Source organism: Cyanistes caeruleus, chromosome 1, assembly GCF_971803275.1.
Source record: "Cyanistes caeruleus chromosome 1, bCyaCae1.hap1.1, whole genome shotgun sequence".
Classification (NCBI taxonomy): domain Eukaryota; kingdom Metazoa; phylum Chordata; class Aves; order Passeriformes; family Paridae; genus Cyanistes; species Cyanistes caeruleus.
Genome location: NC_141701.1, coordinates 64427633 through 64451129, shown reverse-complemented (window position 1 = coordinate 64451129; position 23497 = coordinate 64427633). Strand labels below are relative to the sequence as shown.

The window sequence follows — 23497 nt, the reverse complement described above, 5'->3', positions numbered from 1 at the left end:
AAAACTGGGAAAGCCCGCCCGCCCCGGGCGAAGGGCAGAGGGAAAAGCGCTGCAGCAGCGATTTATCCGCGAGGGGGGGAAAAAGCAAGAGCTTTTTCTGCCTTACTGTAGCCTTTTCAGAGATGTATAAAACCTTATTCCATTTTCTCCTTCCTAATGACAGGCAAAGCTCTTTTTATAAAAATAGCCAAGTCAGGGTGCAGCCCGCTGCTTTAGTTCCTGCCCAGGGAGGCGGAGTGCTCCGACGTGCTACGTCTCTCCCTGGTGTAAAGTGCAGAAACCCTTCGAGAGTGAAAGGTAATTTCATTTTTCCACCCACCAGCAGCAATATTCCAACATTTCAGGTTCTCCAACATTGTGGGGTTTTTTTAACAAGAGCAGCCAACATTTAGCCTTTAAGAAAACAATTTTTTCGTCTAACACGGAGAACACTTCATTCCATTGCAATCTACATAGGTAGCCTTCAGTCCTACAAGAACTGTTATTCACAGAAATACTGCCAGAAACTGCTCTATTAATGCCTTACAAGTTAGATCCTGGCACTAAAATCACTCTGAAATCAAGTCTTGCAAGCTTTAAGATTTAGGCAAGTCTTCTGTCCCTTCTGAGACAGTCTAGAGATATATAGGGCATGCCACTGCAATGACTTCAGAAGTTCCAGAGACAATAAAGATTGGGTAATAACATTATCTGTATTATTCTACATCAGAGGAAGTAAGTGGAAGTCTCTTTTTTCATTCAATAGAACAGTATGACAATTCAAAGTTGTAACTACTACTATAACATCTTCAAGTATTACAGTCAGCAACTAAGATGCTCAAGTCCCCACATCACAAAATTCAGCATCTCTATCTTGTCTAAAACCATGGCAGTGAATAGCTGGGCTTGGAAGGGATCTCTGGAGGTCATCTGGTCCAACCTCCCTGCACCAGCAGGTTCACCTGGAGCACATGGCACAGGATCACATCTAGGCAGGCTTTTAGTACCTCCAGCGGAGAGTCCACAACCTTTTTGGGCAGCCTGTTCCAGTGCTCCACTACTCTCAAAGATCATCTTCCCCACATTTAGATGGAAGTTCCTGTGCTTCAGTTTGTGCCCGCTGCCCCTTGTCCTGTCACTGAACACATTTCTTGCGCTTAAAATATGTAAATAACTACACATTCACAGTAAGAGCATTGTAATTACAGACATATCAGCATATTCAAACAAATACAAGACTTGTAATGACTTTATTTAGACACATTTTGTGTTTTAGCTGTCCCTTTTGACAGATGGGTGAAAGAACATAAGCTGTTCTGCATTCCACTTTTAATAAATGTACAGTAAGCCACAGCAGAATACAAGCTGGAGAAAAGTTTTGTCAGCATTTTCCATTCATTGCTAAGTGCCAACACTATTTTGGTTTGCTTGTGCTATGCTTATGTACACTGGCCCCTCTAGGAGAGGGCTTCAGGTGAGATGTAAGCTGCTAGTACGAGCGGATTGCTGGTGGGACAGTCTGGCAATCTTCCTCATTCAAGGTTTTGTCGATCACTGGTCTGTACTTCAAGGTAACCTAAAGTAAAAGGGAACAAAAAACTTCAGGACAACAGGATTCAGAGAATGAGATCCAAAAAACCCCAACAGTTAGGATTTTTATAGCATCAGATTCAGTTCTATCTTTGTAATACCATAAAGCTGTTCTACTAAACACCCAACAACAGGTTTTGTCACCATCAGAAGAAAAAAAGGAACTAGCCTGACACAAGGGGAAACAATTCCAGATCAAATAGCAAAGTCACTTCCCAAAGATCAACAGTGCAGGATTATCACAATTTCCAAGGTGGTTTATGAGAACAGCTGTTAACAGCAAAAAAGATCCTCAAGCACCAAGCTCAAAGTACCTTCCCAGTTGGGATATCCACATATGACAGGGTGTGCTTTCTCCAGTGCTCCTCAAATGGCTTCTTCTGTTGGCCTTGGAGTGGCTTAGAGTAGTCAAACTCATCTACCCGTAACTAGGGAGAAAATGAGATTAGTGCAGACCAGAAGTATCTACAGATCACTTTACAACCACGAGATTAGCTGCATTTCAATTACATCTGTAACCCAGCATGCCTCTGAACAGACAGCAAACTTTCTCTTAACACTGCCCGTGTCCAGTTTGAAATGCTCAGATTTAACAAGGGCTCTAAAGTAACTCTCCTTGCATAGGACAATTATTCTGTTTATGCATCTTTATGTCCTGTTTATGCATCCATGTTATTATTGCTACAGTCCTGGTTTAGAGGTCTGCAATCACTCAGATGTGCACATGGAACAATTCTTCTCAAAATCATTCCCAGTGTTCCATGTATTTGTCCTTTTATAAAGAACAAATAAGAAGAGATAGAGCAGTACAAATAGGACCCCAAACAAATACTACACTAATCTTAACATTTTGAAGATCTTACAACTTTAAAATAATTCCTCTGAGGACACATGACGACAAGATTCCTGCATTCAGGTCACAGAAAATATACCTTATAATCCTCTCTGGCATGGGCACCCCGGGACTCTTTGCGAGCCTCAGCACCATAAATGGTTTGTAGAGCACAAAGCATCAGGTTCTGCAGTTCAAGGGTCTCCACCAAGTCTGTGTTCCATACAATACCTAGTAAAATATTAAAATACTATGGAAGATGGTCTACAAACAAGAGAAATACATGTGAGTGAACCAAAGCTGCATCATCAGTTGCACTTAAATAACCAAGTTCTCTTAAGATATACCACAAGACGTGGTAGTATCTGTCTGCATTGTGATCTCAGCTGGAGAATGAAAACTGAGTGTTCAGCCTATGAATAGTCATGGATACCTCTCTGCAACTCCCTGGCGTTTTTGGAAGATTCTGACGAAGTTCAGCATTTGTCTTAGTATTTGGACAACTTCACATCATGTTTTGAGGGCAGTTTGTACCTTACACATTTATATCCAATTTCAGTCTCTGCTTCTTTGAAAGATTTTTCGATCAGAAAACAACTGCTAAGGTCAAGTATTTTACCTGATTGCCATATTTAGTAAGTAGGGCTCTACAAAATATTTTGAAAGATTCAAAATGGTCAAAATCTTCAGCCAAAGAACGTTATGTTTACAGAAAAAAACAAAACCAAAGGAAAGCCACCAACACTCTTCCCAGAGTACTCTGGCCAAGGTGTGTTCTTTGCTGTCAAATTACCTCTGTCAAAAGTCTTTAGATGAGCCAGATCACCATAAATTTGGCTAAGTTTCTCACAGCCTTCTTGGAGTACAGAACCAGTACGAAATACAGCAGCATGGTTTTGCATTGCCTGCAACATAGTAAAACAAAATCAGTTTGATATGCTGCACATGAAAGCATGTAACTTCCTTAACTCCAGAAGAGCTTGACACAGAGCTGTTCTGAATTCAAACTTGTCTGCAGCCTGAAAATCCCCACATTCTTCCATTCACCCTGAACAATTGAAATCCCACTCTATCACACAGCAGGTGAACTACACAAGGGAATGACCATGAAGGGAAGAAGGAATTAACAAAACTTGATACAACCTTGGCTGCACACACAGTCTTCTCACACACAAGTTGCCAAACCACAGCTGCTTGTAGCTTGTCCTGCCCTATCCCTGAGAGCTTCCCCAGGCTTACCTTCTGCATGCTAAGTCGCACTTCTGAAGTCCTTATGCTTCCATCAGCAAACCTTAACTTGTCAAGATTAGCAACTGATTCTTCACCAGCATTTGGTTTAATTGGGGGAATTGGCTCTCCTAATAAGAAAATTTCAGTAAGTTTGGTAGCCAGGCTTGGGTTTGGTTTCTGGCAGTTTCAGAGACTATCAATTACCACAAATCAGATTTGAGTAATGCACAATCTGCTTTCGTCCTCTGAGGTGCACACTAAGTGTCAATACCAACTGTGATACCAATTGTATCCATATATTTAAAGTTCTCAATGGAATATGAATCCCATTCTTTCCTATAACAATTCACAAAGATTTTATAGGTTTGGCAAAATTCTGCTGTTCACTGCTTCGAAGCAGCACTGAAACAGCACAATGAAAATTGTTCTAAACTATGGAATCAGCCTGTGGCCCTTACCACCTTCTGCAATGCTTTCCTTGTCTCCTCACTCCCAAAACTCTGAGCTTTTATTGGATATCTAAGGGACCAGGATCAGTCAATAAGCCTGGCAGTTAGACATGAGCTCTGCATCTTGCCTCTAATACTGGAAGCCACATTTTACTGGGCAACAAAGCAAACACAGCATCTTACCAGCACAGTTCATCTCACATGTAGCTTTGCATTCATATTAATAAACCCCTTTCTATAATTTATAACTCTAAAGAGCCACAGAAAGATTCAAAAAAATGTTGGCATAAAGCCAGACCAAATAGGCATCACAAGATCTAAGCTGATTCCATGAGGAATCATCAGTCTCTGCAGTTGGTACAGTTTGAACACCAAGCAGTAAGAAAACAGATGACTACTTGTGGACTCCAGCTGCTCTGGCAATGTAACTGCCACTTCCAGTATTTTGCTGGGGGTTGGAAGGGAGGGTTTGCTTCTTTGTTTTCTCAGGTCAACAACTGTCACTGAACCAGATTATTAAAAAATATATAAGATTCAGTAGTGAGAATACGGTGAATGAGATATTACAATTTTTAGTATCTATCTCTTACCACTTGCAAGTCAGTCCTTCTTATAAATAAATCAGAAAGGTGGCAGCAAATTCCACTATGCAAACACGCCAAATGTTAGACAGATTACATTTTGATGCAGAAGACAGTGCAGTATGTAGTGAACACAGTCTTCACATTCAATATTCCGTGTTAATTTGTCAAAAATCCTAACTGTTCTTACCAATACCATTGGCCCAATTCTAGTTTTAAAAGGATCAATTACAAAGCAAACAGTTATGTCAAAACATTTGCCTGGCAAAGAACACACCTGCAAAAACCATTAACACCAATTTCTTCCTTTTCTAACACATAAGAGCTTTTGAGTATCATTCTAAATTTGAACCAGGTAGCAACACAATGCCTTGTTAGGCAGAAATTACATCATAAAGGAAAATGTCTCTAGAAAAGTGAAACTTACCAGGCTTGCATGTATTTGCAATAGTCAGGGCACAAGCACGACCAAAGACCACCAAATCCAGAAGAGAGTTTGCTCCAAGTCGATTTGCACCATGGACAGATGCAGAGGCCGCTTCCCCGCAGGCGTATAACCCAGGCACCACCTTATCCTCACCATTGACGTGTGTGATCACCTGGCATTGCACACACCCCATTAATACTCAGCTTTTCAAAACACTCTGAAACAGTGCAAACCTCCTTATTTGCAAAGGCCACAGCAGCCTAAAGTTTCTTCCAACTCTAAACACAGAATTGTTTTCTTTCTAATGGGCAAGCAGAATGTATGCAAATACATACATTTAGACCTGATTATAAATACAGATAGGACTAAACCCCAAGATTTCCTTATATATGCTTACAAAGACTGCATAGTTCTGTTTCACCACAATTCTGCAGCAAGTCAGAAATGCACAGGAATAAAGTCTGATCTGCATACACTTCTAAAGCAAAAGTTTACATTTAAATACAACAAGGACACAATTCTTCTTCAACTGAAGAATTCAGCTGCCACCATGACATTGATTTCCAGCTAGTGTCAGCTGGAAGATCTGCTTTAGTGTTTAGATTATATGAACTACAGAGGAATAATACACATTAACTCATGTAACAGAATGCAATAGAGCCCTACTTCGATCTATCTTCAATTAGCAGCTTCAATTCAGCTCAATTAACAGAGAATTGCTGTCAGACCTGACAGTAACTTCATTTTAGATGTTTCTTGGAACTCCCATCTCCAGATGGACTGGAACTTGGTTATCAAGCTATTTTAAAAAACCAAAAGGACTGTGTTTTAAGTACTCTGACATCATTATTATATTATTATTAAAAATTGTATTAATCATCCTTACATTTATGAAAAAATTCTTAATGCTTTTCTGTTTGGAAAGTATTTTCCTAGTATGATGATGAAAATACAGCCCAAAAGTGATGTGTATTCCTCACCTGTCCCTTGTAGTTAGTAGGAATACCTCCCATATTATAATGCACAGTAGGCAGGACAGGGATAGGCTCTTTAGTGACATCAACTCCAGCAAATATCATGGCTGTTTCAGAGATCCCTGGGAGACGGGTTGCCAGCTGCTGTGGTGGCAAGTGGTGCAACTGCAAGTACACGTGATCTTTTTCAGGACCACAACCCCTAGCAAAAAACAGAAAAAAGCAACATTGGAATACATAACAGGAATTTACAAACACTAGCAGCATTTCTAATCCAGTTTGTTTCATTTGTGAAAATAAATAGGTTATTTTTCAAACATTATCTGACAAAAATTAATATCTAGCATAGACTGTGGCACTTGGATGAATTGAGGCCATTTTTCAAGTCCCAGCTTTCTTTCCACAGTAATTCACATTATTTAAGACTTTCAACTACATCTCTGCAGAAATACATAAAACTTGGTAATTAATGAAGAGAACAGAGCACCAAATTATTTTGTTTGTAGTAAGAGCATATACACGAAACTTATTTGAGCAACTGCCTCTAGACACACTGAATTCAATCAGGAGACTCTTAACGTCATCTGCTCTCTGTCAGTATCATTAGGAATGAACAAGAAAGATTTCTGCCTTACATACAGAGATCAGCTTAACAGTCATTAAAGCTTACTCTCATGAATTACCATGTGCTCATCAAATGAACTATTGCACTTCACAGTCTAGTATGACTAAGTGTTCCTTCTGCAGCTTTGTTAAAAGCATTTAACTAACCTTCCTTCACGGATTTCTATGGTCATAGAACGAGACACTACATCCCTGGAAGCCAGATCCTTGGCAACAGGTGCATATCTCTCCATGAATCTTTCACCTTGGCTGTTGATCAGAATACCTCCCTCTCCACGACATCCTTCTGTGATAAGGCAGCCAGCCCCATAGATACCTGTTCAAGAAGAAAAACATCATCAGAGGAGATTTCTCCACACAGCTTCACAATCAGGATGAACACTGAATAAACAAGGTCTTCTCAAAATAACCAGAGGTGCAGATTTTATTCCACCCTAGTCATACCTCTAGGAACTGTCCCTCAACTGTTGTTACTCCTTTCACTCTTTCCAAAAGATAAGCAAGTTGATTTGCAACACCCACAGTATTTAATATATTAAAACTGGAAGTGATCTGCACCTATCAATACATTAGGAGAATATTATGAAGACCTTGTAGACCTTCAGCAATTATTTTAGGATTTTTAATAAACCAGAAGTTTATTAGGTCCATTTTCTCAGTTTTGTTCCCTCTTGTGTGCTGAATCAGTACAGGATGGCTTAAATCCTGTGTAACATAAAAGCTTATTTGGTATCCTTTTCCTTTAGAGAAGGAAGGCCTACCTGTTATTCAGCAGCCCTGGTCATCACAGAAAACAAAATGCAAACTAACTCATGCACTTGATTATTATTTTAAAAGCTACAGAATTATCATATAAGCAGTGAAGCTTCTTTAACTAGAAAACCTTATCTAAGTCAAAGGAACGTTAATCTCTATGACATAACAATAACATTGTAAAATTATGCGAACCATTTACAAAAAAATCACATCATGAATTAAAATGAAGCATTTAATTAGCTGCAAATCTAGTTTGTGATCTTTGTTATTCACAGTTTAGATACTGATCACATGCTATAGAACTGCAGTTCTAAATACATACCTTAACTTCACCTCCTGCACTTCACTGAAGATACTAGTATATAATTCCCTAACATTTGCACCTATCCCATTGCTCTTGTATCAAATATCAAACCCCTTGAAATATTAAGGACAATGGAAATACAAGTTTAAGAGGTAGCTTCAGCTTGTAATTCATAAAACCTCTTCTTTTGTAAGGACAACACCTCGAAATATTAAACACTGCTCTTTAAATTATAACAGCTGAGACCTTTCTCACATTATGTCTACTCTCTCAAATTTATATTCAACAACAGACACAGACAAGTCTAAACACAGGTCACAAGCAACAACTCAAATGCTGCAGAAAAGTGCAAACTGACTTGAGCACATCATGCCTGAGAGGACATCCTGTTGGTAACCTGTCACTAATAGCGTTACACAGGGCTTTATATTCGGTTCTGTGCACTTTGACATCTTCAGAAATGACTTGGGCACAGGACTGTAAGGGATACTGAGCAAGTTTGTAGATATTGCAAAACAGGGAGAAGCTGTTGATTCCCTCAGAGGCAAGGAGGCCCTGCAGAGAGACCCCACCAAATTAAGAGGGCTGGGCATCACCTGTATGATGTACAAGGGAACATGCTGGATTCTGCACCTGGGATGCAGCAACCCTGCCTGTAAGGACACACAGCAGAAGGAGATGCTGGGAAGCAGTGCCATGGAAAGGGACCTGGGGGTCCCTGGTCAGTGGCAAGCTGACCATGAGTCAGCAGTGCCCTGGCAGCCAGGAGGGCCAACCCTGTCCTGGAGGGCATCAGGCACAGCATGGCCAGCTGGGCAAGGGAGGGGATTGTCCTGCTGTGCTCTGGGGCAGCCTCACCTCCAGTACTGGGGGCAGTTTTGGGTATCACAATATAAAAAAGACATTAAAACTATTAGCATCCAAAGGAGCACAACAAAGATAGTGAAGGGCCTTGAGCGGAAATTGAATGAGGAGTGGCTGAGGTCCCTTGGTCTGCTCAGCCTGGAGGAGACTTAAAGGAGACTTCAACACAGCCTGCAACTTCCTTGTGAGGGGAAGAGGAGGGGCAGGCCCTGATCTCTTCCCTGTGGTGATCAGTGACAGAACCCAAGGGAATGGCCTGAAGCTGTGTCAGGGGAGGTTTAGGTTGGACAGTGGACAGCTTCTTCACCCAGAGGGTGGCTGGGCACTGGAACAGGCTCCACAGGGGAGTGGTTACAGCATCAAGCCAGATAAAGCTCAAGAAGTGTTTGGACACTGCTATCAGGCATGTGGTGTGACTCTTGGGGTGTCCTGCACAGGGCCAGGAGTTGGACTTGATGAACCTGATGGGTCACTTCAAGCTCAGCATACTGTGTGATTCTTTGACATTTTAAAACAACATAAAAATTTGTTCAAATCATTAAAAATCATGCTGTAAGCACTATTTGATATTCTGTACCTGTAGGGTGAAACTGCACAAATTCTAAATCCTGGCAAGGGAGCCCAGCTCGTGTGACCATGGCCGTGCCATCACCAGTACTGGTATGAGCAGATGTGCAGCTGAAGTAAGTGCGGCCGTACCCACTGCAGAATACAAAAGTTAATAGAATTAACAGGAAGAAAAATTAAAACATCACTACAACATACCCCTAAATTATGCTGTTTGCACAACAGTGGAGAGGGTTAATAAGAAAAGTACTTTAAGTTTCACCATCTCCTGTACTAGTTCAACCAAAAGAAACCAAAACTGGTTTAGCCCAGTTTTGCTCAACTATATTTGAAAAATGGCTGGTGACAGGAGCTTGAAGAAAACCAATTCTAAAGCAGGATCATTAGGTTAATATCAGAAGCCTTTCTGCCATAAAAAATAAAAAGTTATTTCAGAAAGTTCCTTCAATCCATACCATTCAGTTTCATTTGAACCACCCCTAAGTTTTCCAAAAAATAGCATATAATGATGGTTTTTATTGCCCATTTGGTCCTGCTTTTATATTCTTAGATTTAAAAACTAAGTTGTCCAGGTATAAAACATGAATTATTATGCTGCAAACATCTAGGTTAGCCTCCAACATTATTGCGAACAGCCAATCGACCCAATTTCAGGACAAACTCTCAAAAGAAATAGTAATGTACTATTCCACACACCTCAAAGTACACAAGCATGAAAAACATGCCAGAAATACAAATTATGAGGGCAACCTTTTATAAATTTATTTGTGTTACCTTTTACAGAGACATTTATAAATATTTTTCATATTGAAATAGATATGGGAGAGCCATAAGCAGTAAAAGACTAATGCAAATAGCATTCTAATAAATACATACAAACTTTGCAACCAAGTAATGTTAAGTTACACTCATATTATAGTTTTATCCTAGAACAGTTAGAATTATAACGGTACTATCTTAATGAAATAGTCTCTGGAATTTTGATAAAAGCTGTTTCCTACAGGAAATTCAGAACTCTACAGACAGACATGTTGGCAGCATTGCAACAATGTCTGTTTTAAACAGCACATTTTAATAACTGAAGACCAGCTGAATCATATATACTAGTCTTACACATTCTTACTCTATCATTGTTCTCGAATTCAAAGTTAGACCTCATACCAAATTTATACCTGGTCACAAAATTAGCATGTGCCTTCTTTCAGAGGGAATGACTGAATTCAGTTGTATTCCTTTTAGTGTGGGGGGAATGAACCTATAAATTACGTTCTGTCAGTCGATGTACTCCACACTGTAGATCCAAACACATGTACAAGCACATAAACGTCCAGCTGGTAACACTACCAAGTTTTGGTCTTTCACCACAGATGTTACCTTACCCAGTGGCAATGACAGTGTTCTTTGCTCTAAAACGATGTATGGTTCCATCTTCAATGCAGAGGGCAATAACTCCACGGCATTCTCCATTCTCCATAAGTAGGTCCAAGGCAAAATATTCAACAAAGTAGCTTGTATCATATCGTAGAGACTGGAGGAAAATTAGAAAAGGAACTTTTACTGAAGTAACCTCTCTTCAAAACTGTCAATGCACATGGGATGTACCAGGATAAAAAAACAACTCTCAGAGAAGACTTTTTCCTCATAACTTTAAATTAAAGACTTTGCTAATTAATCTGTTCTAGCTTTAAAAGATACAAGTAGCGGCAAGGGCACTTAATTCTGAGCAGTCAGGAGCTGGGCAGCAGGACTTGTCATTACACTCTACCTTTGGCAACACCTTAGGCAGCTGCAGTGCCCCATGCATGTACAAGCAGGCTGCATGTAATCTCTCCCAGAGAAATGAGAAACACCTCCAGGAGCCAAATAAACCAACAGGAGCAGCAGGCACCGAGTCAAACATTCCTTCACGCCCTCAGGGATCAAAGCAGTGTTTGGCAGCACCAAGAATTTGTATTGCAGCAGCACACACAGTTCAAACCTGGAGGAGAGCAATTAGCCGGCTACCAAGTAAATAAAAAACAGTAGCTAACAGGTACTGGGATTTCTGGTTTCAAGTAGCTCACTACAATTTTCAAACAGCCAACACTCCTCCAATTATGGTTAGTAGAATTAATAGGCACAGCTGGAGCATTAGTTACTTACTTGCCACAAAACAAGCTCAGAATTGCACAATAGGCCTTAATTCATTTACACCTTGTTTCCCCCTCCTCCCAGTTTGAAGATGAGTGAAAAAAAATGCCAGCTAGTAACTCTTTTCAGAGCTCCCCAGTGCTACTTTGTCAAATTTTTGGAAAAAAAGGGCTTTTGGGACAACGTTTACATAAATTCTCTTTGGGTCTAGTTAACAGACAGAGAAGTACTAACAGTGCAGAACTAGTCCAGATCACAAAGCTGACAGTGTACACTAATTAGCATCATCCTCATCCTTCCACATTGCCTCAGGAAGGCAGATAACCCAGAACTGCTATAAGCCATTCCCCTAGATTTCTCATTCATATGTGAACAGCTATATGTTTGTTTGGTTTTGATTTTTTTTTTCAAACTCTGTGGGGAAAAAGGAAAAAAAAAATAAAAATCAGTAAATGCAAACACAGAAACTCAAACCAAGTTTACTTCACAACTGCTTACCCTGCCATACAAAGTATGTAAGAGTGAATGTCCAGTCCTGTCTGCAACACAACAGCATCTGTGGGCCTGTCCTCCTTTTCCAAACTGAAGACTCTGTCCACCAAATGCACGCTGATAGATTTTTCCTTCTTCAGTTCTGCTGAATGGCATCCCATAATTTTCCAGCTGTTGAACCCAAATACAAGCATCAGAAACTCTTGTGCACTACAATATGACACGTTATGTTAAGGAGATGTCCTTGGAAGTTAGTCTGTGTTATTTATAACTACAGCTGACATCAAATCCCTAGAGTCTCACCTCTATCACCGCAGCTGGGGCTTGCTCAGTCATGTAGTGTATGGCATCCTGGTCACCCAGCCAGTCCGACCCTTTCACTGTGTCATAGAAATGCCACCTCCAATTATCATCTTCCATGTTCCCCAGAGCAGCATTGATCCCTCCCTGAAAATGAAAATCCATTTTCCTGGCATTACATTACTTGAGTATAGCTTTAGCAGGTTTACTTCATTTCTATTAAAAATCACATACCAGTTATGCACCTGTGTACAAGAAATAAAGTCAAGTTATATTTAATGTGGCTGTGAAAAACCTGTGAAACTCCTCCTTTCACAATGGCTTATCCTGCTTTTCTGTGTGACACAGTGAATCACAGTTACACTAGGCAAAGAAGGAGCACTGCATTTTGATAATGTTTAGAAAGGGGGAAGAAAAAAGAGGCAGCATAATGAAATGAAAATGTATGGGAAATTAAGGATTTTAAGAACAACTGGAAGAAAGATTAAAAATATGTGTCTTGCAAGGTCACTAGCTTGGTAGCAAAATGAAATGTACCTGTTACTTAATAGAAAGTTTGGCAGTCATGGGTTAATGATTGGACTCTCATGATATTAGAGGTCTTTCCCAACCTAAATGATTATGATTAAGTTTGATTCTATGACATACTACCCTCCAAAAAGTTTCAACTAAATATGCAACATTCATAAAAAGAAGCATGGCCTTGAAACAAGATGTTCATGTGCCCCATCCCTAGAAGTGTTCAAGGCCAGGCTGGATGGGGTCCTGAGCAATCCAATCTAATGGGTGGAAATCCCATTGCAGGGGCGTTGGAACTGGGTAACGTCTAAGGTTTCTTCCAACCCAAACCACTCTCTGATTATTTTACATCCAAATCAGCTCTCTGACAGCAAGTATGTTTTAAACATTTGCTCTGCCTCATTCCTCACCTGTGCAGCAACTGTATGAGAGCGGGTAGGGAACAGCTTGGTAACACAGGCTGTGTTAAACCCAGCTTCTGACAAACCAAAGGCAGCCCGCAGACCTGCTCCTCCTGCACCCACAACAACTGCATCGAATTCATGGTCCACTACTGGGTATTGTGTAGAAATCTGCAAAAATAAATCACTTTGTTATGATCACAAATAGTTCAAAGTAAGTCAAACACGTTTCCTAAAAGCATAACCAGGATCAGTATAATGCTCTCAGCAGACTTTTGCAGCAATTGCTACATCTGTTGTACTCTCTTGATTGGAAACTGTCATCAAAAAGAGCCACGCATTTCAACAACTCAGTGTCACGAAGTACTTGACTACAATGCTCCACTAAAAGCCTGAAAGTTTAATGTCTGTCAAGCATTAAGTGCATTACTGAATCAGAATATAAAAAGTACAGACATACCGAGTCAGACACCTTCGTGGAGGCATTTTTCTTTCCATAGACTGTGAAGTGTAAGTTCCGTGCAGGAGCCTGGCATGCTGCTGGCCACTACAGAAAGAAGCCAAGACAACTATTATGGAACAAATGTTTCCACAGGATAGACTTACAGCACTCTCAGCTACCCTACATTTATAACAAATCTTCACTTACCACTTGTAGCACGTATACAAGAGTATTATTGCATTTCAGAGCTACCTGCACTGAAGTTCTGGCTGTCCTACAATCATGCCATATAATCAAAAAAAGTTTGACTGATGAGATAATAGCCTGTGTCACACTTTTTTAGGAACAGCAATAGTGACAACACAGACTCTCAAGCTTAGGTGCAAAAGAGAGCTAGTTTTATTCTTCCAGCTCTCCTTTTATAGACAGTTCTGAAAAGGTAAAACTTTCACTGGCCATCAAAACAACACATCACCATCACTGGACAGTTAGGAACAACACCCCCTTGACCATTTCTTACAAGTAAACAACAAGGAGACAACGCCTGAAAGCGTTTTTTCCTTCTCTAAGGACTGTTTGAGTTTCTCTTCACAATTTCCCAGGCCACACTTTCTCAGGCCAGTGTGAGAAAGTTATGTGACGTAATTTCACACAAACACTGTGCTACCTGCCTGATCTCCTGCATTCAGCATCCACGAGCCTGCAGTTAACAGGATGTCTCAGATTACCCACTACTGACTTCACCAACAGTGACCACCTCTCAGACCTGTCTGAGGCTGCACTGACAGAAGAATATGTCTGCAATTAATGCTGATGTATTCTCGCAGTTTTTTCATAATTAAGCAAAGATGAAGCTCTGTGGGAACCATGGGAAGTAAAGGAAAATTACTCTCTTGTCAAGTAATCCTCAGAATTTGAATTATTTCAGGTGTTCACTGCACTGAAAATTAAAAAAGGTTGTAGGGAATGCTCTTCCAGCTGAGCATTCCTTCAAAACTCAGAGATATTTCTCTTATTCTTTATGAAATTAGTAACCAATTTGGAACCATTTATTAATAAACTTAGCACAAGGATGCAAGGTTTACCCTTCTGCAATGTCACTTCCAACCACCTGATTTGTCCAAAGCCAAACCAAACCAACAAACACCACACCCAACCTATTCAGTATGCAGTCTGTGCTTGCTTTGACAGATTAAAACAATCAGAATGTTAGTCTCCACCTCTCCAATGTATCAGAACCTGGTATTCCTTCTTTACATAGTTCAAAAAATAAGCCTAACTTAGCAGGTATGATTGCTGAGAACAGCAACACAAAGCCACATTAGTGACCTGCCCAGTGACATCAACACTTCCCTATTTGAAATATAACCTAAAATGCACTGGAGTGATATCTGCAGCTGTTACATTCCTACAGTATGCTAACAAGCAGCTATTCCCTCCCCCAGTGTCCACCTCTTCCCCATCTCTGATGTGAATTCCAGCACACTTTCCCCAACCTAGTTTTATCATTTCTCATACCAGTTTCCTTAAATTATCTTCTTGCATAACAGCAAATCTACTCTGTCATTATACTTGCTAGCACATTTCTAGTTTCTGCAGTCATCTTGGAATGAGATCAGCTCCTAAGCCCTATTCATAAGGAGTTCCACCAGTACTCTCCTCCAGGCAGCTACTTCTCTCCCTGTTCCACACAGCTGTGTTATGAGGTTTTGAGCTCGAACAAAACTGCACAAATCAGAAAAAGATGTCACACTAAGTCTGAAGAAAACACTGATTGCAGTAATCCTGAACTGTTATGACACCAGGAAGATTGTGACCCTTTTGAAACTAAATGTCCAGTCAGGGCCAGCTCACTGCCATCTAAAATATGGAGACACTCCTTAAGCCTTTCCCTCTCTCTGTAGTTGTATTTTCTGCTTTGTAACACAAGTACAACAGCTCACTTTCATTATCCCAAGTTCATTATGGGCATGCAGGATGAGAACAGTGGGAAGAAACTGAAAACTCCCACCTCACAATGGAGACGAACAAGCCTTCATGCACGATTTACAGCCCACTAAGACAAACCTGACAGACCCCTCAGCAGGGCCACAATCACCAGCCAGGTTCAAGCAACTCAGATTTACACTGGCCTCCCACACAGGTCCAGAATCACAGAATGCATTAGGCTAGAAAAGGCCTCTGAGGCCTCTGAGACCACTAAGTCCAACCAATGACCAAATACCATCGTGTCAACTAGACCATGGCACTAAGTGTCACATCCAGCCTTTCCTTAGATACTTTCAGCAATGGTAACTCCACCACCTTCCCGGGCAGCCTATTCCAATGTCTGATCATCCTTCCTGTGAAAAAATTCTTCCTGATGTCCAACCTGAAAGTCCCCTGGTGTAGCCTGAGGCCATTTCCTCTTTCCTGTCACCAGCTGCGTGGGAGACTGAGCCCCATCTTGCTACAGCCTCTCCTCAGGCAGTTGTAAAGAGGGATAAACTCCTCCCGAAACTTTCTTTTCTCCAGGCTAAAAGCCCCCAGCTCCCTCAGCCGCTCCTCACAGGACTCGCGCTCAGACCCTTCGTTCCATTTCTCCGGACTCACTCCAGCACCTCAATGTCCTTCGTGAACTGAGCAGCCCAGAACTAAACACAGCACTCGAGATGTGGCCTCAGCAGCGCCGGGTACAGCAGCACAATCACTTCCCATGTCTTCCTGTGCACACTACTGATGATACAGAGTGAGTCTGCGGCGAGCTTCCTATCCCGCTGCTCGGGCTGCACCTGCCAGCCTCCTCCAGGGCCTTTCCCGCTCATCCCATTCCCTCAAAACCCTGCTCAGGGCCTCAGGCTACGGCGCTCACTTCCCGAGCCGGGAGGCGCGGCCCAGCCATACCCACAGCCACCTACTCCCAGGAACCTGGCCCCGGGACGCGAGTCGCGAGGTCGGTGCCGCTCCAAAACAGCACCGAAGGAACCGAACCTGCCGGGGCTGAGGAGATCACCGGGCGGGTCAAGGTCACGGAGGAGACAGCGGAGGCAGGCCACCGCCGGCGGGAAAGCAGGACAAAAACAAGGGCAAGGACGGGGCAAGGACAGGGGCAAGGGCATAGACAAAGGCAAGAGCAAGGACAGGGACAAGAGCAGGGACAGGGACTCACCGCCCGGGAAGCCGCGGAGGGTCGCAGCCAGCGCTTGGCCAGCCCCCGCGCAGCCGCTGCCGCCATCACGCACCGCAGACTTGGGGGGAGTGGAGGGGGGGAGCGAGTGTGGAGGACGCAGGCGCGGGGCACGGCGGGACAGACCAACAGTGCCGCGAGGGGGGGCTCTCCACCCCAGGGCTGCGTGATGGAAGATTCCTAAACAGCTCTTGTTTTGTGCTTTGAGTGTAAAGAACATAAAAAAAAAAAAAAAAAAGAAAAAAAAAAAAAAGCCTAGAATTGTGTTACTGCCATTATTTTTCCTTGATGGCATATTCAAATACGTACTTCTCCGATACTGTAAGATTCAGCTGTCAGATTTATCTGACAGCGCCTGAATTTTTGTGTAAGAAACAGGCCAGGATAATTTTTCGAAGCTGTGGGAAAGACTATTCCGTAGACATAAGATTTGGACAGAAGGGTGAAGGAAAGACCGTACAGTCTCTCTCGGACAAAAAGCAGGCTCAGCAGCTCCAGCCGCAGGAATTCAGATGCCGCTCACGGCTGCGTTTGGCGGCGGCTTTATGAAATAAAAAGCGCCCGTCAGGGGCGGGGACTGACGTCCGGCAGCGCCCCAGGCTCGGGCCAGCCTTGTCTTGTCTTCTCCCCCCTTTTCTGCAGGCTGATGGGCCGGCCCGGGAGGGGGCGGGGCCGGCAGGTGAGTGGCAGCGCCAGGGGTCCGCGCGTTCCCGGGCTCGTGCGTGTGGGTCCCGCCGCGGGGGGAGCGGGACAGAGACGGGAATGGGAGTGGGGATGGGAACGGGATGAGCCCGGCAGGCCGTATCGCGCCCGGGGCTGCCGCTCAGGGCGCGGCCAAGTGTCGGGGCCGCCGTTCGAGGGGCTCGGGCAGAATTCCCAGGCCCCCAGCGGGAGGAGAAGGTGGCAGCGGGAGCGGGAGCGGTCCCGGTCCCTCTGCGCGCTGCTGAGGCGGCGTCTCCCCTCTGTGCATCGCAGGTGCCTTCATGAATAACTTAAATGAGCCTCCCAACTGGAACATCCTGCCCAATCGGCGCGGTCCCGGCGATGACGGCAGCCGGTGGAATTACGCCCTGCTGGTCCCCATGCTGGGCCTGGCCGCCTTCCGTGAGTAGCGCTGGGCCCCCGGCCCAGGGGGGCTCCTGGAGCAGTGCGGTGATGGAGCCCTGCCCTGCCCCGCCTGGAGACTTCCCCGGGCCTTCTTGTTTAGAGCGCTGTAAACAGCCAGCGCTGTTGGTAGCGATAAGGCAATGACCACTTCTCAATATGGAGTTGAATCCATATTTAATAAGCTCCAATATACAAAGCTCTCTCAGGAAAAATGGACACTGGGTGTGCTGGAGAGCCCAGAGGTAACAACGCCAGATGTATTGCTGATGTATTTATTTACTGGGCCTAGAAAATTCTCCATGTAATATCTGCATTGGAAACCTCCAGTTTGTTTCTCCATTAGTTTATTTTCCTTCTCTGATCTAAGTAGTGCTAGTATAGCCAATAAAATAATAGAAAATTTCTCTGAAATTTTATTTCAGAGAAAGCATGATCATTCAAAGTGACTCACTGTGAAATAAGGACCACAGAAATATACTTTGTGAGGACATGTAAATAAAAGTGTCACTGTGAAGGGCAGGTAGGAGAGCTTTTTACCACTTAGTAGCTTCATTTCTGGCATAGCTAATTTATCATACCCCTCATTGTTACATGTTATACTTGCATCTGAAGTCTCATTTATATGTGATAGGTTGGATCTGGACCAGAGAATGTCAGAAAGAAATAGAAAAAGAAAGACAAGAATACTACAGAAAAGAGTCAACTTTGCAAAAAGACCTGGAAGGCAAATACCGGGATATAATCACGGAGAATCGTCGCGCTGTTGCTCATCTGGAGGTGGAGCTGGAAAAGGAACGCAACAGGACCCTGAGTTACCGTGAAGCCCTCGTGTCCCAGAGCCGCAAACTAGTAGAAGAGAGGAAGCTGCTGGAACAGGAGCAGGAGAAGTTGGAGCGAGAAAAACAAGTCCTTTTGCAGTCTGGAGCAGAAGGTACCTTGTACCAGAGTTGCCTGGCAAAGGAAGAAGAGTGGCAACAGAGAGCCAATGTTTTACTAAAAGAATTTGAAGAGGGACTGAAGGAGAGACAGGACATCTACTGTAGTCTTATTGTACCCAGAAGTCAGAGACTAGAAATAGAGAAAAATCTGCTAGTTAAAGCAGCAACTAATCCTGTTGCTATGGCTTTACATGTGGAGAGTGGCTTAAAAGATATTTTCAAACATGATAACTACTGTGGCAATGTGCTGAACAGAACCAGAAGTCAAAATGGAAAGCTTATGTGGCTGTATCTGAGATACTGGGAACTAGCTGTTGAACTGCAGAAATACAAGAGGGTAGAAAAGGCCATGTTAGGAAAACGCTAAGTAGGGGAAGCAGTGGGATTCCGTGCGATCCACTGTGCGTGGTAGGGGACAATCACAGTTGTAGTCCGAAGCTGTTAAATCCTTCTGCTTCTGTGTTGCTGCCTCTCTTCCTCCTTGCACTTGTATTTGCATGGGACATGTGCAGTGCTGGTGCCTTTCCTCTCACTAACAGCAGATGCTCTGGTGAGCTGTGCATGCTCTAAACTCCGTGAGTGTGTTTGTGTTGCAATATAGAGATATGCCAACTCCCCAGGTAACTCCAGAAGCAGCAAAACAGAACTCAGGTTAGAAGGATTTGCCCCGTTGATGGTCACACTCCAGCAACAGAGAATGGTCATTTGTTTCCCCCAGGTGCAGTAGCACATTGTGCTCCTTATCCCAGACATTTTACATGGTGTCTCAACACTGTCTTTTTTTATTACTATTATTTTTTTAAAATTTGTTTAAGCGAGACTGATTTTGAGGCAGGTGTTTGAGAGAGGGTGTTGGAGCCAGCTGCTTGACACATAAATCTTACGTGTCTGTATGTACAATTACATAAATATATATATATGTGTGTGTGTGTGTATGTGTTAGTATTCTGAGGGGGGGAATAGTTTGATCCTGTTTCGGATTAGTCAGTCTTGCATTGTCTTCCAGTTTAATAAACAAATAATGCTTTATGAATGAAACATCCAAAAGATGCTAATTCAAATAATGTATTAAGGAACAGACAGATGTCCCATTGGCACTTGGGATCCATTCTCAGATTCTAGAGAGTGTATAAACTGGAAGTTATATTTTCATATATTGGAGATACCTTAAAAATTCTTGGTTTTTTTCTCAATCAAGGTTTTAGTTGTAACCCAGTAATGTGCCACCTTTATGGATGTCCCCATGCTGCTGCTTCTGCCTCTCAGGGCACTGGCTGCCTCCTGGTTTGCTTGCAGAGACCTCCTTGCCATTGCACCTGGCTCTGCTCCTTAGACAGGTCCTGTTTGTTGTTTGCAGACGGGAACCTAAATGCAGCCTGTGCTGGTAGCCACTACTCCCTCTCCACCTGTCTCCCAGAACTGAGGTACATACTCTTTTCTGCAGCTCTGAAATTCTGTGCTTGTGGTTCACCACTTTACATACACATGACCACGAAAGCCTACAGATTCACAAACTTTGCACACTTCTAAGAAAGTTTTTTTTGCTTTTTTATTTAGCTACTAAAATAAAATAGGTAAAAACAAAATAAAAAATACTGTGAAATAATGCAGGAAAATAAAAAGGTCCAGATTTAAAAAAAATTCAACAACAAACAAATTTTAAAAACCCAGTGCATTTTAGTTTCTTAGAACTTTGAGTATACTTTTGGTCCTTTTAGCAGTAGGAGCCACCTTTCTTTCAATTGTGCCATGTATTTAAAATAATAACTTTGTTCTTCCCCCCTTCTAATCAAGCCTTAGACCTCAAAGAGGCAGTGTTTACCCTTTCATTTATAACATTTAGTCTCCTCTGTTATTTGACTGATTAGTGCTGGTAGGTTGTCAGTTGGTTAATTAGCAGTTTATTATCTGCTGAGGGTTAGACTTGACAAGCACGTTTGCTCTAGGCAATCATGTAGAACCATGGTTTGGAAGCAATCCAAGCTAAGTTTATGCCCATCTTCCTGCAGATGTGGGGCTTTTCTCTTACTGTTTTCCCCTGGTTTCATTTTAGTCTGAGCTCAGAAGATAGCAGATAAATCTTTTGAAACAATGTGTGCAACTTATTCCAGTTACTAAGCAAAAATATTTAACATGGAACAAAATTCCTGGGCAGAACAGAGAGTAGTTTACCAACTACTTGGTTCTCCAGTTGGGATTTTGCTCACCTTGGTAGTACTAATTGCACTGTTTTGTTGACTTATTAATCCTTGTTTCGTACTGACTTTTTAAATTAAGTTTTAGTATACAAACTTGGAGAAAAAGAGATCACAAACACCAGATTAGCCACAGTTTGTCTGGATGCCAAGCGTATGCAGGTTGGGAGATGAGAACACAGCTGAGTTGCTACTCATGTGTGACACCCTGAGCCAAGCTGCTGCAGCTGGACATAGGCACACAGTCTAATTGCCCAGGAGAACAAATGAGTTTGAATAACAGCCCGTGTGTAATTCCTTCAGGACGTGGAAAGTGACTGTCCAGCTGTGGCACGCTTCACACGTTCCTGCAGGTAGTTGAGCCACTCAGCTGACTAAGAGTGCCAGTGTAATTGAGATTCATGCCTTGAATTTGTACAAGTTAGCCTTAAAAGATCAAAGGTTTTATGCTTTTTCATTTTTTCCTAGTTTGTCATTCATATCACTCAAAATGTTTAAAAAATATAATCAAAGGTTAATATTTTTTCAGTATGAATATGTACATTCAAGCCTTACACACTTGAATGTACAGGGTTGGATGCAATGTAGTAAAGGTTTTGTATTCACTTTCTCTTTTTTAGAAGTGTTATTTATTTGTACAACTGATTGAACTAGTGGTCATGGACACTTTGAAGATCATTGTATCAAGACAAAGAGTTGTTTCAGAAGGCTTTTTTAAAAGTGTGTAACTGATTTAGAAGCACTGGTCCCATCAGTTTCTACCAAAACTCATGTTTGTGGGTATGCAATGTATTTTTGAAATGTTCCCTCTTTGTAGGTTGTTATGCTGAAAATTCCAATGTAAATTAAAATATAAGTTTTATCTTGCCCCGCACCTGTTCTGGACTGGTTAATTGTTTGGAACTGCCCATATACATATGTAGAATGCAAGAATAATTTGTTTTCAAAGTATTTAATGAACTTATTTTTATTATAAAATTGTCACTTAGCTGTTAAACAATAACAATTAATAAAAACCTTTACATATTTCTGCACTGTTTTGTAACTTGGGCAAGGTGGTTAGGAGAACTGGAATTTGCTATTTTATTCAGATTTTCCAAATTATCACACCATTTCAGGTTTTATTAAATTGTACATTTTTTAAATTGTCATGTAAAAAGTTTTGGTCTTGGGGCTGAGAAAAGAATATGTTACAAAGTTTTTTTTCTTAGGAAAGAATACTGTTAAACAGGTAAGTGCAGAGCATTAACTAAAGATAGGGGGTTCAAGGTGACCATCCCTTTGAAACACTGGACATCCCTTCGACATAATGTTGTGTAGGATATTCTGTCTTCTTCCAGAATCCCTCAGATGTCTCATTCTGCATGTCAGCTGCTTTTCATTTCTCTCATCTTCCTGCTCTCTGCGAAGAGCTGCAATCCTGCTGCTCTAGGACAGTGTTCAGACACTTGAAATTCTTGTTCCTGGAATAAAAGGTCCTCAGTCTATTTGTATTTGACACAATCCTTCATCCTCTGGCTCTTTAAAGCATGGGTTTGAGCACTCCTGTGTGAGGCTGAGAAGACTGAGTGTTCTTCTGTGGAGGGTACAAGGCAGAAATAGTGGTCAAGGGTTCAGTTACTGTGGTGAAGTCACAGGAATTTGAGTTATTGCTGTGAAAAAAGGATGAAAGGCAAGTTTATAGTTGCAGTTGTGGTGCAGCTGGATATGAAGGCTTTGCTGGTGTGCATGCCAAGGTCCACATTATTGGTCATTAACTTACTGCCTGGTCCAGGAGCTTTCCCTCGTCACTGCATATCTGAGACAGCAGATGGATCTGCTAAGAAGTAACTCACTGAAATTTAGAGTAGCTCAGCAGTGAGGCAGTGGCCACTTCACAACAAAACAGCTGAGTGATTGCTGCCACAAAAACCGAAAGTAAACTGGAGTAAACTGAAAGTAAACTGAAAGTAAATGTGCTTCTGGAAACAAGGAGTCTGTGGGTGGAAGAGTTTGAAGAGAGCTGGTGGATTGTGAGAAGAGTGGTGGCAGCTGTCCACAGTCATGCACCCCAACAGCCCTCTGCTGAAATGATCACCCGGGCTGTCCAGCTGCCGAAAAAATGCCTCTTCACTCTTGTGTTCATAACAGGTTTGTATTTCTGAGATAACTCGCCTCTAAACTTACCGCAATCAGAAAAAAATCCTCACAAAGCCGCTGTGGTTGGTATTTGTGCCGCTGGATGCTGCTTCCCCCTTGTGGCTGATGGCTCTTCCCGCCGGCAGCCGCAGCCGCATCCTCTGTTCCCGTCAGCTCCGCTGGACCTCGTCTCCTCATGCTGCACAGCCAGAGCTCTCTGGCCCAAACACCTCCGGGCTGTAACAAGAAAGGTCAGCAGAGCCGTGGTGTTCGGTGACCGAACCAGAATGAACTTGTCTCCACTGAGCTGGGTGCTGCGGCAGACCTCTGTGCAAAGGCGGCAGGCAGGGACTGGGTGTAGTTCAGCAACCGATTAGCACCTCACTGTATATTGCAGCACTGAAAAAGAAAACCCTGACAAACTCGATTAAAGAACACTGTTCATTGTTTAATGAAGATAGCAAGAAGCAATCTACAATGGTTAACATGTTCCTGCTGGAGGAGAGACACTT

General features: G+C 42.4%; 2 protein-coding genes across 6 annotated transcripts; one reads left to right on the top strand and one right to left on the bottom strand.

The window, feature by feature from the left end:
• Positions 1 to 1210: 1210 nt before the first annotated feature.
• SDHA (succinate dehydrogenase complex flavoprotein subunit A) lies at positions 1211 to 17235 on the bottom strand. 2 transcript variants are annotated; one of them, XM_086896149.1, is made up of 16 exons: positions 16937 to 17235; positions 16610 to 16789; positions 13480 to 13566; positions 13029 to 13190; positions 12103 to 12246; positions 11806 to 11970; positions 10557 to 10705; positions 9188 to 9312; positions 6834 to 7002; positions 6069 to 6264; positions 5089 to 5260; positions 3641 to 3759; positions 3195 to 3306; positions 2502 to 2632; positions 1884 to 1997; positions 1211 to 1555 (listed from the first exon to the last, which is right to left on the bottom strand). In XM_086896149.1, the coding sequence occupies exons 2-16, from the start codon at positions 16673 to 16675 to the stop codon at positions 1469 to 1471; spliced, it is 1998 nt and encodes a 665-aa protein (XP_086752275.1). In that variant the 5' UTR covers positions 16676 to 16789; positions 16937 to 17235; the 3' UTR covers positions 1211 to 1468. The 2 variants fall into 2 exon arrangements, with proteins under 2 accessions (XP_086752275.1, XP_023777532.2); XM_023921764.2 differs by lacking the exon at positions 16937 to 17235 and having other exon boundaries at positions 16610 to 16804.
• Positions 17213 to 21897, top strand: CCDC127 (coiled-coil domain containing 127). Of its 4 annotated transcripts, none has more exons than XM_023921761.2 (3): positions 17213 to 17306; positions 17603 to 17731; positions 18366 to 21897. In XM_023921761.2, the coding sequence occupies exons 2-3, from the start codon at positions 17611 to 17613 to the stop codon at positions 19037 to 19039; spliced, it is 795 nt and encodes a 264-aa protein (XP_023777529.1). In that variant the 5' UTR covers positions 17213 to 17306; positions 17603 to 17610; the 3' UTR covers positions 19040 to 21897. The 4 variants fall into 4 exon arrangements, with proteins under 4 accessions (XP_023777529.1, XP_023777530.1, XP_023777531.1 ...); XM_023921762.2 differs by having other exon boundaries at positions 17281 to 17351; XM_023921763.2 differs by having other exon boundaries at positions 17303 to 17345.
• Positions 21898 to 23497: the final 1600 nt, after the last annotated feature.